At 43.4% G+C, this 14,208-nt stretch overlaps 1 protein-coding gene across 1 annotated transcript in view; it reads left to right on the top strand.

Moving 5' to 3' along the window:
- The window catches only part of LOC133139644 (ankyrin repeat domain-containing protein SOWAHB), a 26,913-nt gene extending 14,528 nt beyond the window's left edge, over positions 1-12,385 (top strand). The window contains exons 8-12 of the mRNA XM_061259247.1: positions 3,700-3,702; positions 5,603-5,689; positions 7,905-7,977; positions 8,255-8,344; positions 10,956-12,385. Coding sequence (XP_061115231.1) covers positions 3,700-3,702; positions 5,603-5,689; positions 7,905-7,977; positions 8,255-8,344; positions 10,956-11,143 — 441 coding nt within the window. The 3' untranslated portion in view covers positions 11,144-12,385. The remainder of the gene's footprint in view (positions 1-3,699; positions 3,703-5,602; positions 5,690-7,904; positions 7,978-8,254; positions 8,345-10,955) is intronic.
- Positions 12,386-14,208: the final 1,823 nt, after the last annotated feature.

Below are 14,208 nucleotides of genomic sequence, written 5' to 3' on the forward strand. Positions count from 1 at the left end.
TGTTTCCTCCCTTTTAACCTACCTGGGAATATTTTGGTTGATACTGCATGTTTGAAGGGTTTTTTGTTCGTTATTCGGTTTTGAGCGAATAAAAGGTGGTAAGTGTGTTTGTTCACCACGTGATGCCAAAGCCCTGCCCAGCCTGGTAGCATACAATTAAATGCCATAATTATTTTTTTCTTCATAGGCAGTTAGTTTTCCTAGTTCAGCAATTATTAACTGTAATATGATATGGACATAGTCTTAATGCCAACAACCATAACAACAACCACTGTGCTGACGCTTACACTGCAAGGGACATTCAAATAAACATAAAAGGTAATATTTAAAAAAAATATTTTAGAAAATATATCAATGACATTTTTATATATTTATCAATGACATCATTAAATACATTTGTATTATGTCAAAAATAATTTCATACTTCAATTTACTTGTCAGTCAAAAGGGCAAATGTTGGTTGAATCCCTCCAGAATAAAACTAAAAGGCCATTTCTTTTTTTTCTTTCTGGGGTGATGTTCTGCCTGTGTCCACAACTATCATTCCAGGGGGTAAGTGACATCCACCTTGATCTGTATTACATCACCCTTAGTGTCTGGGCATTGTGACTGTTCTTACTATACCACCTGCTTGTAACCATGGATGCAAGTTAAAAATGGGCATATGTCAATACCCTGGTGTGAAATCCAGCTTGAAATGTCCATCTACCAGCTGTTTCAAAGCATTGCATGAGCTGCTTAAGCCATATTGACTATAGAGCTGTCTACCAGCTGTTACAAAACCTAGCTTGAGCGTTTTTTTTTTCAGCAGGGTAGTCAAATTCCATTGTAGTCATATCAATCTGTGAATTGGGGAAGGCTTCGTTTTAGCCTAATTGTAGCTCATCCCATGTCCTGGACCCCCCCCCCCCCCCAGGGTGTGCTGATGGCACTTAATCAATTAAATCAGTTCATTTCTCACCTTGTTTGATGGGTCTGAAAAACAGTAAGACACTGCTGCTTTTCCATTTCAACTGTGAATTAAAAATGGCAAAAGAACTTCACAGGACATTTTCAGTTGAATTGAGCTTCAGTTCATTTTCTGATCTGGCTGAATTGAAATGGAATTGACCCCAGGTGTGCTCCAGGACCAGGGCTGAGAACCGCTGATCTACTCACCCATAGCCACGGGAAGATGTGTTGCAGACACAAAAACAATCCATGAAATCCATTTCTGAGCCATCTTATATTTGATTAATGGCCAGTTTATGGCCAGCAGCCAGACTACTGTGCACCCTGCTCCTGCCAAATGACTGAAGCTATGCTGTAGAAGATCTTTCAGATGAGACATTACAGATTAAAAATGTCCTGACTCACTGTGGTCATTAAATATCCCCTGACACTCTTTGCAAAGAGTCCCCAGTGTCCTGGAAAAATTCCCAACAAACCTCCTTCAATCTGCCACCGAATAATTCTGTGATGTTAATTGGCAAAAAAAAAAAAAAAATTTCCCTCTCTACCTCAGCTGATGTATAGTGAGCAGTCTGATGCGCTGAATGCAAAATATGAAGTTATTCAATACTGCACAGTATTTCCCCAAACGCAAACTAAATATGACAGAAAAACTATGCAAACGTTTAAATGCATTGCTGAAACATTGCATAATCTATGTAGCTAAATCATAGCCTTAGTCATAAATCATTGGTGTTATGTGACGGTGTTGTTAGTGGGCATCAGGTTGAATATAGTGAATTATGTACATAGAAGATTTTTTGGAGCTGTTTTTAAGCCCGACTTTGACCAAACAAGCAGCACATGCAGACAGCTACATTCAGTGTGGGGATATTTTCACATCTGAGAGCGGCTGGATAAATGATGGAGTCATTGGCAGGGACACTTTTCTCCCCTGATAGCTATAAAAGGGCAGAAGCTTTTTATGCTCTATGACGTGCGAGTGGTTGGTTGTGGTTGTTTCCCCAAACAAGCTGAACGTAGATGGGGATAAGTTGGCACATCCTTCTGGGCCTTTATTTACAGGGTCTCGGATGTTACATGACATTTGAAGGTTACTTTGGGCTAGGACATAGTGTGTTGCACTGCATGTCAATGCGCCGACAAATTAGGGCGAATTTAGGGGAGGCTAAGTTAAGATCAACTCCTCACGGACCCCAAAAAAAGAGCACTGTTTAAAAACCACATCTGGATGATACATTTCAAAGGTCTGTGCGTCAAAAGGATTGTGAAAGTTTGGTTTGAGCCCCTCTGTCCCCCCCCCCCACACCCCACCCCACACCAACCTCCTCCCCACTCCTTTATCCTCTCTTCCCTCGCTCCGTGCGCTTAAGAGATTGCGGCGCTGTTTGTCGTTCCTCCCCATGTCTCAGTTCTCACACTGTCCTCTCCGGGACCACCTTCTAAGATCACCTAAGCCTCTGTCATCTCCACTCAGACAAGATACACGGCGGCCATTGAAGTGCACGGGGATTAGAGGGGGTCTCTTAAGACTGGGGCCACTTAAAGATAATCTGGAAGTAATAGAAGAGGGCTGGATGAATTGGGGTGCGGGGGCGGGGGGGACAATGGCCGCCTCGTCCCCCTGGAAGGTGCCGGATCCTCCTCGCTTCCCCTTTGATGTGCTGCTCGCTCGTGGAATGCCTTCACGGTGATGTCATGAGCTCCCAGAATCCTCCAGGGCAGTAGATGTCCATTCCCGACTTGCTTGCCTGTCGAGGCGTTGAAGGGAGATGCCAGGCTGGTGGTTGCTGGCCATCTGGGTCTGGGGTTGGCCAATTGGGAGGGGACACATATTTTAGGGATGGCTCTTATTTTGAGATGCACTTTAAACAGCAAATTCACAGGCCAGCACAAAGTAGCCCTTAGGAAATGCTATAGTAAGATATGTTGTTAATATGTAGTTGAAAGTAATATTTAGCTAAATCTGAATGTAACAATACAGTTGTGTATTTTCTTATGTATATGGGACATATTTGATCAATATATTTTATTTGAATATACTTCCAGTATATTATCATATCCACAATGTTGTGTGATACCTCTGTGGTTTTTATGTGATCATTTGATTGTTACTATTAATAATAATTATAATTGTAGGATTCTATCATTGTAATAATAATATTTTTAACTAATTCGGCTCCATGGAGTAATTTTCTGGGATCTGAAATGGTGGCAGTTCATTTCAACATTACCCTCCTCTTCCTACCAATCCGTGGACCCTGTTGAGGAAAATCACGGCTGCTCTCTGTGGGGTGCACTATTAGAAACGGGGCCGTAATTGCAAATGTAGAATAAACATTCTCTTTCAGGTTCCTTAGCAACATGTGTATTATTTTTTTTTTAATTGGTCGCTATTTATCTAGCTCAGTGGTAAGCAAGCCTGTCCTTGGAGGTCTACCATCCTGCAGCTTTTCATGTCAACCTAATGTGGCACACCAGACTCTACTAATTAACAGCTAATTTTGAAATCTCTGGCTGTTGAATGAGGTGTGCTTTGTCGTGTTGGAGTGAAAATACAAAACAGTAGGGATCTCCAGGGACGGGGTTGGGTAGCACTGGTCTAGCTGGTTAAAAGGTTTTGGTCAGTGGTCATTTTGGCTTCTCTCTTTGCTTTGATCTGAATTTAAATTTTTTATTCTCTTTCTGTGGTTCTGGATCACCATTCCCCCTGCCTGCTCCTGTCTGGGCTCTGACTCCTGCCTGCAGTTTGTAAGTATAGCGTCGGAGCAGTGCGCTCTCCTGCTCTTTCCTTCAGAGTGTGGACACTGGGCCATTTGTTTGTCAGGCTAGCTTCAGTCCCATCCTTCATTCAGATCAGCCGGGCCCAGTTCAGATCAAAACCATGACGAGACCAGACAAGAGCGCGTAGTTCTCAGGAGAAAAAAATCTGTAATCAAAATAATGCTGCTGAAAAACAATGGCAAGCTACTTTTGAGTTGATCCAGCTTTCGAGGACCTCAGCAGCCGTCAAAAAGCGTTCTAACACTCAATAGTCGGCACTGGACTACCCCTGAAAGTGTCCCAGAAACGGTTGCGTCGTGTGATGGCTTTTTGATCTGAACCAGCCTCTAGAGGAAGCAGGTTTTGTCGGCCGATGACGGAGTGAGCGTGGGCCCGGGACTGACCCGTGAGGGACACCCCGCTGCCTGTGGCGACAGGAGACGCTGCATCCTGTTCGGCCTCGTCCGTCAGCCGCGGCTAGCGGGAGTCCCGCCACGCGCCAGTCAAACAGCCGGCGGTCCGATCCATCTGTCTGAGCGGATGACAAGTCCCGACAAAAGGCATGCAAATACCACAGCCAGACGTGATCCATCTCACCCTCTGGCCAGCAGGACATCTAGAGAAAGACCCTCCCGTTGGCTTGTCCAAGCACGAAGATGCATGTGTTAATCGAGTTAATTGTTCTGTAATAACGCGATTACCCGCACTGTCTTTTTTGTCTTCAGTCAGCCCTGTTGTAGGAAGCAGAGCATAACAGCCTGGCATCCTGAGAGCTTTCCTTCCATTACCAAACCTTTAAATATGAGTCAAACTGAAAGAACAGTACGGGTAGACTCATTCATCAGAAACAAAACCTTCACTCACAGAGAGTTATACAAAGCTGTGTTTGCAGTTGAATGGTCAGTCTGTCGATGACAGGAACACTAATACCTGTGTTTGTGTGTGTGTGTCTGTGTGGGTGAGTGTGTGTGTGGGTGTGTATGTGTCCGTACCACACGTGCTGAATACCAGGTAAATGTTTGCGATTTGTGTGTATGTGTATTTACAGCATGCACATATGTGTGTGTTCATTTTGTGTATGGAGTGTGTGGTAGTATATGAGTGTATTACATGTGAGTGTGTTTGTGCTTGTGTCTCTGTATACAAATGTGTGACATACGTGTATGTGAGTGCACTGTGTATGAGTGTACTAGTGTGTGTGTGTGTGTGTGTAAAAGTGTGTGTCGATGTGAGTGTGTGTGTGTGTGTGTGATGTGTGTATGTGGGTGCACTATGTGTATGAGTGTGTTTTTATGTGTGTAAGAGTGTGTGTGTGTGTGTGTGTGTGTGTGTAAAAGCATGTGTCTGTCCATGTGTAAGTGTGTGTGAGTGCGTGTGTGTAAAAGCGTGTGCGTGTGTGCGTGTGTGCGTGCGTGTGTGTGTGTGTGTGCATGTGCACGGGCCCCTGCCTGCCTGACAGGCTCTGACGGCGGGCAGTTTCAGGGCGGGGCCTCCCAGCTCCGGGTCACACCAACATCATCAATCTCCCGCCGGCTGACAGCGGCCCAGCCCCCCGGCAGGGGCACAGTGGTTTGTTGTTTTGTAATTAGCCCCACGCTAAATGGCAGGAAGCCGTCCCTCAGCTCCCTCTAGCGCACAGCTGGGGCCCCCCGTCAGCCAGCCAATGGCAGCCTCTGGCTGTGGTGGTGGGGGGGGATGCCACCCACAGGTGGCACGTCACAGGTTCCAGCTTCTAACGGTTATTTTCCTCCGAAGGCCGGTGTTTTTCTTACCTGAGTAATAACTGCGGGCCAGCCTTTCACCGTCTGCTTCCAGTGTTTGCCTTGGGATTGGTGTGTCGGTTGCTCAGCGTTCCCAACCGTCTTGCCTGTTTTCTCATTGGCTGCAGACCGCCCTGCACTGGGCCGCCAAGCACGGCAAAGGCGACATGGCGGCCATGATGGCCAACGCTGGGGCTGATGTCAACATCAAAGCCGTGAGTAACATTAGGAGGGCCAGCACAGACAGCCATCTCATCCGCATCCAAACACTGAAGTGTGGAGGCACAAGTTGTGTTTCCATTTTGATTTTGAATTTTGAAGGAAGACATTCAAATTTTGCTCCTGCATTTCCACGACATGTATTGGCACTGAGCAGGCCTCGGTCTGTTATGTATTTTGAAATGATTTGGGGTGTCATTAGAAACTGTTCACATTACTGAGAATTCTCATGGAAACGTGTTCTTTCTCCAATATCCAGTACAAAGGTTTTCTTTCAAGGTTTTAAATGCTAATAGTGTTTATAATGTTTTTTATTCTGCTAGCATTTAAAAAGTGAAGTACTTCAAGGAAAAGTACCTCAAGTACATGTTTGTCCTGGGTCTGACACAATCTGCAGAACAGTGTTGGAAATTGGAATGAATTTGAGATGCACGTGGAGTGCAGATTCTCTTCAAGGTTTTCCAATGGAACATACAGACCATATAAGAAATCACTACTCAATTGTTTTCACATTCAAAATGCTGGGAAACAAAGATTCTTAAGAAAGATGTCACCCAGAACAGACGCCCAATTACTGCGGCTGATTTTACTCCCTCAGTATGTCAACATCTGTCAAAATGCCTAACTACTAAGCACTAGTTGCTGTATCCATTGTTTGTACATTGTCATGCCAGGCGCACATAATAATAAACAAACAGCATATTTGTTTCAGAAAAGGCTAAGTATTTATCTAAGTTCTGTATGGTTTATGCCTGTGTCGTTTCCTGGACAACTCCACCCTTTATGTAAGACATATGCTAACTTGTTGTGTGCTGCCTTGGTTGTAAACAACATGAAGATGGAGGAATGTTTCTGTGATGCTAACCGGAAATTCTTTTTTCCTTTTTATTTTTGGGGCGGTTTTCTACACTGAAGCATGTGAGTATGAAACATTTTCCCATTTTATTCCCTTAAAAGGAAATATTTAAATGTGTTGAGCACCCTATTATCTTTATGGATTTGGTGTATACGAAACAAAATAATAATAATAAATGATGTGAAGATATTGCAACCCTTCATGGTCTTATATGGTTTTTTCTTAAACACTGGTGTGAAATAGCACATATTTTCTCTCATATTTTCAAAAACTCCCCATATTTACAATGTTATAGTCTATTCCACTGCTGTACAGTCAATGATGGTAGTGAAATTAATCTGTGGGTTACAGTTGAGGGTGACTGACTGTCACTCAAGTGGTAAACAATGTTCCTCAAATTATCTGGTAAAGGTCCAGCTGTATAAATCAATGACAGCATGCACATTGGTGTAGACCCACTGAGCATAATTCACTCTGGATAGGCTAGGAACACAAACGGTGGAATGGAATGTTCCGGGTCGCTTTCCCATAACCGTGTTCTTAATGAGCTGTGCTACGGTCAAACTTGGTTCCATTTCTTTCCCTAATTTTCCAGTCAATTGCACTGTGTTGTTTCTGTAAACCCTGTCCGCCCCTCACCGCTCTTCATTTATATTCTTTTGTTTTCCTTTTTCTTTTCCTGCTTGGATGGGTGATGGGATTCACTAGGGTGTAAGTATCAATAAATCTTGAGTTGCTATCCCAGGATTGTCTTCAGGATAATCTGGACAGCTCCCTTGAAAAGGTTGTATTATTAGCTGTTACGCTGATGCTTTTTGAATGGAAAATGACAGTTTTGGTCTGATGTTAGGCGTTCCATCTTGGAAATGCGTCGCATTGAGTGATAATAACACATTTTCAAGTTGCTGTCCTCAGTTGTGTATCTAGTGTTACCTTGCTCCTTCTAACAGTTAAACTCTTTCGCTGGATGATATGGCCCTATTCACACTTGAAGATTGCTGTGATTATGTGCCATAACACATAATTACGCTCATCAGCTTAATAATTGCTTAAATCTGATACTTTCATTAAGAATCTTTCAAATCTTCATTGGACAATGCATGTAAAGAGGAAATGAAATGAAGTTTTCTCTACAGAACGCAGAAAGCCTTTGAGTCCACACACCACATCATCTGCATTTCACTTGTGATATGGTCAGAGAGAGCTGGTGGTTTCGCTGAGTAGTTTCCCCTGTCTAAGCACTGTTCCAGTGTGTAGATGGGCCCAACAGTCTGTTATCAAATCTGCCGTGTGAACCTTGCCATTGTCGACTGGCCCACCACAAATGCATGTTCTCACTTTGTGTTGTTCTGTAGGGTTACACGCCCCTTCATATCGCTGCCCTGCACGGCCATCAGCACATCATCGACCTGCTCATCGGGACCTACGGTAAACGGTCACGTCACACCCTTCTCCTTTCAGAAACGGCTGCGCGTGGTGTTTTAATGCATACCAGCTGTTTTAATGCATAGCTTGCACTGGTCAAAGCATGTTGAGTATGGAGCTGGTTGAACCGGTCAACCAGCTACCAGCTGTTTCAAAACCTAGCTTGAGCTGTTGTTTTCAGCAGGGCCGCCATCTTTGCCGATAGGGGGGAGGTTAATCCGAGTGCGCTCATCCTGTCCGTTCATTCGCCAGCGTATCCACCGTCTCTCTGCCTCCGCAGGTGCGAAAGAGAACGTGCGGGACTACAGCGGACACTTCGCCTGCCACTACCTCAGCACTAGGGATGAGCCTGGAGAGTTTCCTGGGCTTGGTGAGCTCCTGTGATGCCTGTATCTGACAGCATACACGTCTGCCAAGCGCTCCACTGATGCCTAGCATTAATACTTTCATTCAGATGGTTATACAAATGAATGTGGCTAAGGTACATGAGCAGGACCCAGAAGGCTGGTGGTTCAAGGTGTAGCCACGATAAGATCCATGCAGCTGTTGGGCCCTTGAGCAAGGCCCTTAACCCCACGTTGCTCCAGGCGGGGTTGTCCCCTGATCCGTCGAAGCAACTTTAAGCATCTTTGGATAAAAGCTTCAGCTAAATAACAAATTATTATTTCTTATTTTATTAAAATATTATTTTGACGTTTTGGCCATAGCCTTCATCAGAAGAAAGGCAGCACATCGCATGTGACCATGGGAGCACCACTGATGTGTTTCCTGTATATCATTTTAAGGCCCGGACACACCAAACTGACGGTCGGCCGTCAGACGTCGGTGGCGCCCTGTCGGCTGAGTCTTTCCAGTGTGTCCCGCACGCCGACACTCCGTCGGCGTGTTTTGGAGGGCTCCGACGCCGATTCAACATGTTGAATCGGCGTCGGAGCCCGTGGAGCCGTCGTTAACAACGCGTATCGACGCTCCGCAGCCAACCGTCGGTTTGGTGTGTCCGGGCTTTAAGAGCAAAGTATATATTTATGGCCTGGATTCAGTCAACATTTGTCTTTAACTGCTGACAGACATTTAAATACAAGTTCTTCACAGACAGCTTTAAGGGGTTCAAAAATAAGTGAAATCATTTCTGAAGAGAAAAACTAACACCAAAAAGTGGTTTCTTCATGTTTGTGGGTATATTTACAGTATATCACCATTTTCCTTTGTTCTGCCCTTCATAAAGAAAGCTGAGGTGAGTCATATTCATAGATTTACTAAACGGTAGAGAGAGAAATCCTTTTCACAGGACGAGAGGTTATGTCAGGAAACCAAAGAGAACAGACAACAAAGCTCCAAGCACTGCTCTTCACAGTGCTTATCACAACTTAAATTCAGTTCAGTTCAATTTTATTTGTATAGCAATTTTTACAGTACAATGTTGTCACAACAACTGAGTTAGTTATTTTATCCTTATTTTAAAACTGTCTTTGGTTAATATTGTCAATAATGCTCGACCTGGTCTCTATATCCTGAAGTATGTAACCAGGGAGTGATTTAGATCTGGGACAATGGGTGAGCAGAACCTCCTTCCAATCAGTGACATTACTCAATCAATTAACAAGTTAATTATTTATTAGGTACAAATGAAAAGTCAGTACTACTAGCCTAGAGGGCCAGATTTGAGTATTCCTGATTTGAAATATATAAAATAGCTATAATAGTAATATAATAGTCTTCTTTAGAATTAGATTAGATTTTTTCCACAGGCAACATTTGGAGATGTACTCCCTTTTGCAATCAGCTTTTGTCCCTTAAGACAGCCCAAACGCATTCCCTAAGTCATCATGTGAATGGACATTAAATCCTCTTTTCACCAAAAATGCCAGACAGGTCGTAAACCAAATACATGTCTATGCCATACGTCTATAAAAATGGGTTCAAAATTCAGAAGTTGGAGTGCGCTGCCAAAGACATTTGTTCCCCAGATTATCTGTCAGAATTAATCTGCAAATGATTAAAGGTATTTCTAAAGATAAAGATTCCTTATATTGGATCCTGGTGGATCCCACCTCCCTGTGTTCTTAAAATTGGGTTTGGCTCTTGGGGTGACCTCTTCTCCGCTCTCTGTCCTGTTTGTAATCAGGTGCAAAAAATGTCCCAAAAAAGATCACAGATACTTTATAGCACTCAAAGATGTAATCAGACAAAAATATGTGTTGTAAATTGGATGAGACTCTTCTGGTTAGGAAAATTATATAGTAGGATAAACGCTTTAAAAGGAAAATAATTATACGATAAACTAAAAGTTATCCGTAAATGAAATGGCATTGACACATGAAGTTGACACTTTTCTCCAAATCATAGAACAGGAATCGAAAGTTAAGAGAAGCTTTTCTATGCTCTTGATGAATCTGACCGTGACTTGTGGACTTTGTGTGGAACAGTCATAATGTAGTAGTTTCCCATCCCTGTGGCTGTAATATCCAATTGTTTTTAGCAGTGCAGTGCACCTTATGCAATGAAAATCTATATTGCAATATACTGAAAATATATTTTAATAATGTTGAATAATATATTTGAATATATGAAGGCACTCCAACTGTAGTTTCTTACATATTGCTAGTTTTCCTAAGTAACACATTGTGTTGGTTGTATTCAGATATATCACAGTAAAGCGGTGACCTGTAGCGTAGTGGTTACGATACATGACAGGGACCCGCAAGGTCGGTGGTTCGATCCCCAGTGTAGCCACAATAAGGTCCGCACAGCCGTTGGGCCCTTGAGCAAGGCCCTTCACCCTGCATTGCTCCAGGGGAGGATTGTCTCCTGCTTACTCTAAAATGCCAAATGCCATTAATGTAATGTAATATAAAGCAGTTATCATTTTCTCAAGGATTTTTTAATTAGTATATTATTCTGGGGGGGGTTTATTATTTTATGATTATATTACATGTTACATATTCAATGATTATTTATTATGATAATTGTGTTCACCTCAGAGTGCCAGGCCGCACAGAGCCCAGAGCGGAGGAACAGGAAGCTGGTGACCCTCTTTCACCACAAAAGCTCCGGCGGGGCCCGAAAAAAGTGGGGCTCGGTGGAGGACCTGGGCCCGGGGGGTGAGGAGAGGGCCACACCACACCAGCTGGCCCTGCCTGCCTTCAGGCCCCGGAAGTTCTCACGCTAAGGCACACGCAGAGCGGTACCAGGCTGGTGACGATTCCGTTGCTACTCTCCAAACCAGTGGCTACTCTCCTGGTAGTTTTCATTATTTCTGGGACGTGTGACCAGTACACCGAGTGACCAGGCACCTGAGGCTTGGCCCCTGTGGTCATCTTAAGGAATGGTCTTTCACTGTTTGTTGAGGAGCTGAAACAAAGCATTAAGTAGCTACAGTAAATGTATTCAGTTCAGGGCTCCCTTAGCCCTTGACAATGATAATATCTGCATCCAGGAAAATTAGGTTGCACCAAAAATCATACATTTATCCTTTAAATGTCATTGGAAAGTCAGAACTGAGTTTAGTTGGAGCCTTGATCAAGAACCAGTCCAGTAGCTTCACGATAAGGTGACTATTGCTGATTATGATGTACATAAACAGATTATAAGCTTTATTTTAAGAAGACATTTTAGTAACCATAAGCAAGGTATTATGAAAAACCTACATATGCAACCAAAGATTCTTATGAGAATATTATTTTCAGTTTGTTAAATTTGCTTCAGGATAAGTTGAGGCAAAATCCATTTTGTGTGTTGTTTAGCAAAATCTAGATGGTATCTGCATCTGTTACAGGTCAGCCAACTCAGTTTCCTGTTCAGAGATTTCTGACTTTTCTCACATAACATGCACTGTATGAAGAAATGTATGGAGAAGGAGACAACCAGTCACAAAATGTGTTGGTATTGAATGATATCAAATATCATTTGTATTGATATCAGTGTTGTGATACAATCAGTATTTTTACCATTTTAGAGGTAGATTTTCTTTATTCACTATATATTTCTGTGCGCCATCAACTCATGTTACGTGCTATTTGTAAATATTACAGAATAGCTGAAAATACACACCATAACTCTTACCTTAATCACTTTGATTCCTGTAAAACATATAATCCTTACTTCCATTCTGGATTTTTATTATGATTTCTGGGTTTTACATATTATTATGTACATTTGAATTGAATTTATTTTTTGTACTGTTTGTGTTTACTCCTCAAATTGTAACCCTTTGCTCCCCTGTCAAAATACCAAAAGCATCATTGCAAAAGCTTATTTTGCACACTTGTATTTAATATGTAAATTGTAGTTTTGTAATTGACCCACATTGCCTTTTTACGCTATGTGCATTATCGGCGGGCTGAAGGTGTACTGAGATTGTGGACAATTTGGTTCTGCCAAATAAAGAACAAAGGATCATTGAGCCAAAGAATCTTGATGCTTTTTTGTCTTTAGGGGGCTTTCTGAAGAAGAGGCGTCAATTATGCAGGAGCTTTTGTCATGCGGGACATTTCATTCTCAGTAATGTGTTAAAGAAGATAAACAGGGCTGTAAGACCATCACAGGACCTTCCTACCTCCAGCAGGTTGAGCTCGGAGCTGGGCTTCTGGGGGTACATTCATTAATAAACCCGGCCTTTTTTACAGCCAGGGGTGATCTAACAAGATTAGGCCTTATCAGATCTGCTCTAAACACCGTCATATGGTGTCCTTTGCAAACACCCCCCCATTCCCCCTAAGAAAGGGCTAAAGCTGCCTTCTCCTCTGCAATAATCTCATTTCTTTTCAAAACCTTCTTTGATCTTCCCAGACCGGTTTAGTTTGGGGGACACAGATGGGGTAAATATGGGACCCCTTTGGCTCTCTGTACGGCTCCTGGCCCCTAATTCCAGATTAGCCGAAAAGGGGCAGCACTTGTTTTTCGGTTTTAGATATGGGGGACAAGAGGGGAGTAGAGCCAAGTGGTTTGTGTTTTATTTTGGCTGAGAGGGGGGTCGGGTAAGAGGGAGTTTCTGTAATAGATACTTATCTCGCCGCCCTCCAGCTCTCAAACAAAGCCCCCTCTGAAGAGATTATAAACCTAGGGAGGCACATTAACTCTAATCCCATGCTTTGAGGCCTAGCCCCCCCTCTCTTGCCTGCCCCACTTATTTCTCCCCTTCTGTTGTGGGGGGTGGGGGGGGGGGGGGACCTCATATCTGATCCCAGTCAGAGAAGAGCCCCTGGCAACACATTAGGAGGGTGGGTGGGTTGTAGGTGGGGGTGTGTTTGAATGGGAAGCCGGTTATAATGAAAAGCATTGAGAAACAAGAACTGCTGTGTAACTGATTCCTGGCCTCTGAAGAGATTAGGAGCTACATTGTCGGTGTGGTTGCTCATTTTCATGAAAGCCACGGCCCCCCGCCGGCCCTGTTTGCCATTGTGTTTGCCACAGCACCAAATGCCCCTGGCTTCCTTGTAGCTTTTGTTTAACAAATGGCTTGAAATGTAGATGTCATGTTACGGATCCCTTACAAGTAAATTTGGTATTCGCCGCCCGGCCGTGTTAACAAAACAATAAACGCCTGCTTGACACTGCCCGATGCTTAAGTTTAGGTTATCGTCTTCTCATAAATCGGCTACTGTGCTTTCAAACCAACTGTGGGTTTTACAATGCGTTTGTATGAGGGACGTAATGTGTCTGCAGTGAACTGTTAAAATGGCGCGATAATGATGTGCTGTTCCTCAGGCCCGTCTGTCCTGCTTTCACTGGTTCATTTTAATCACTGTCTGTCCCCTTTACGAGAATAAGGTGATCCTGTTGTACAGTGGACACCATTTGTGTATGGAAGAACTTCCTGCTTTACTCATATACACTGCATGCATGTGCCTAACAACATCATTTTACAAACACTTTACTCATGAGCACTTATTTTTTTTATGTATTGGTCGTCTGCTGCTGTAGCCTATCCACCTAAGAGGTTTGACACGTTTTGTGTTCAGAGATGCACTTCTGCTTACCTTTGTTGGAATGTGTGGTTATTAGCATTACTGTCACCCTCTTGACCAGTCTGGCTCTTCTCCTCTGACCTCTCTCATTAACAAGGCGTTTCTGTCTGCAGAGCTGCTGCTCACTGGATGTTTTTTTAGTTTTTCACACCATTCTCTGCAAACTCGAGAGACTGTTGTGCGTGAAACTCGCGGGAGATCAGCAGTTTCTGAGATACTCATACCACCCTGTCTGGCACCAACAATCATTCCACTGTCAAAGTCACTT

Source organism: Conger conger, chromosome 10, assembly GCF_963514075.1.
Source record: "Conger conger chromosome 10, fConCon1.1, whole genome shotgun sequence".
Taxonomy (NCBI): domain Eukaryota; kingdom Metazoa; phylum Chordata; class Actinopteri; order Anguilliformes; family Congridae; genus Conger; species Conger conger.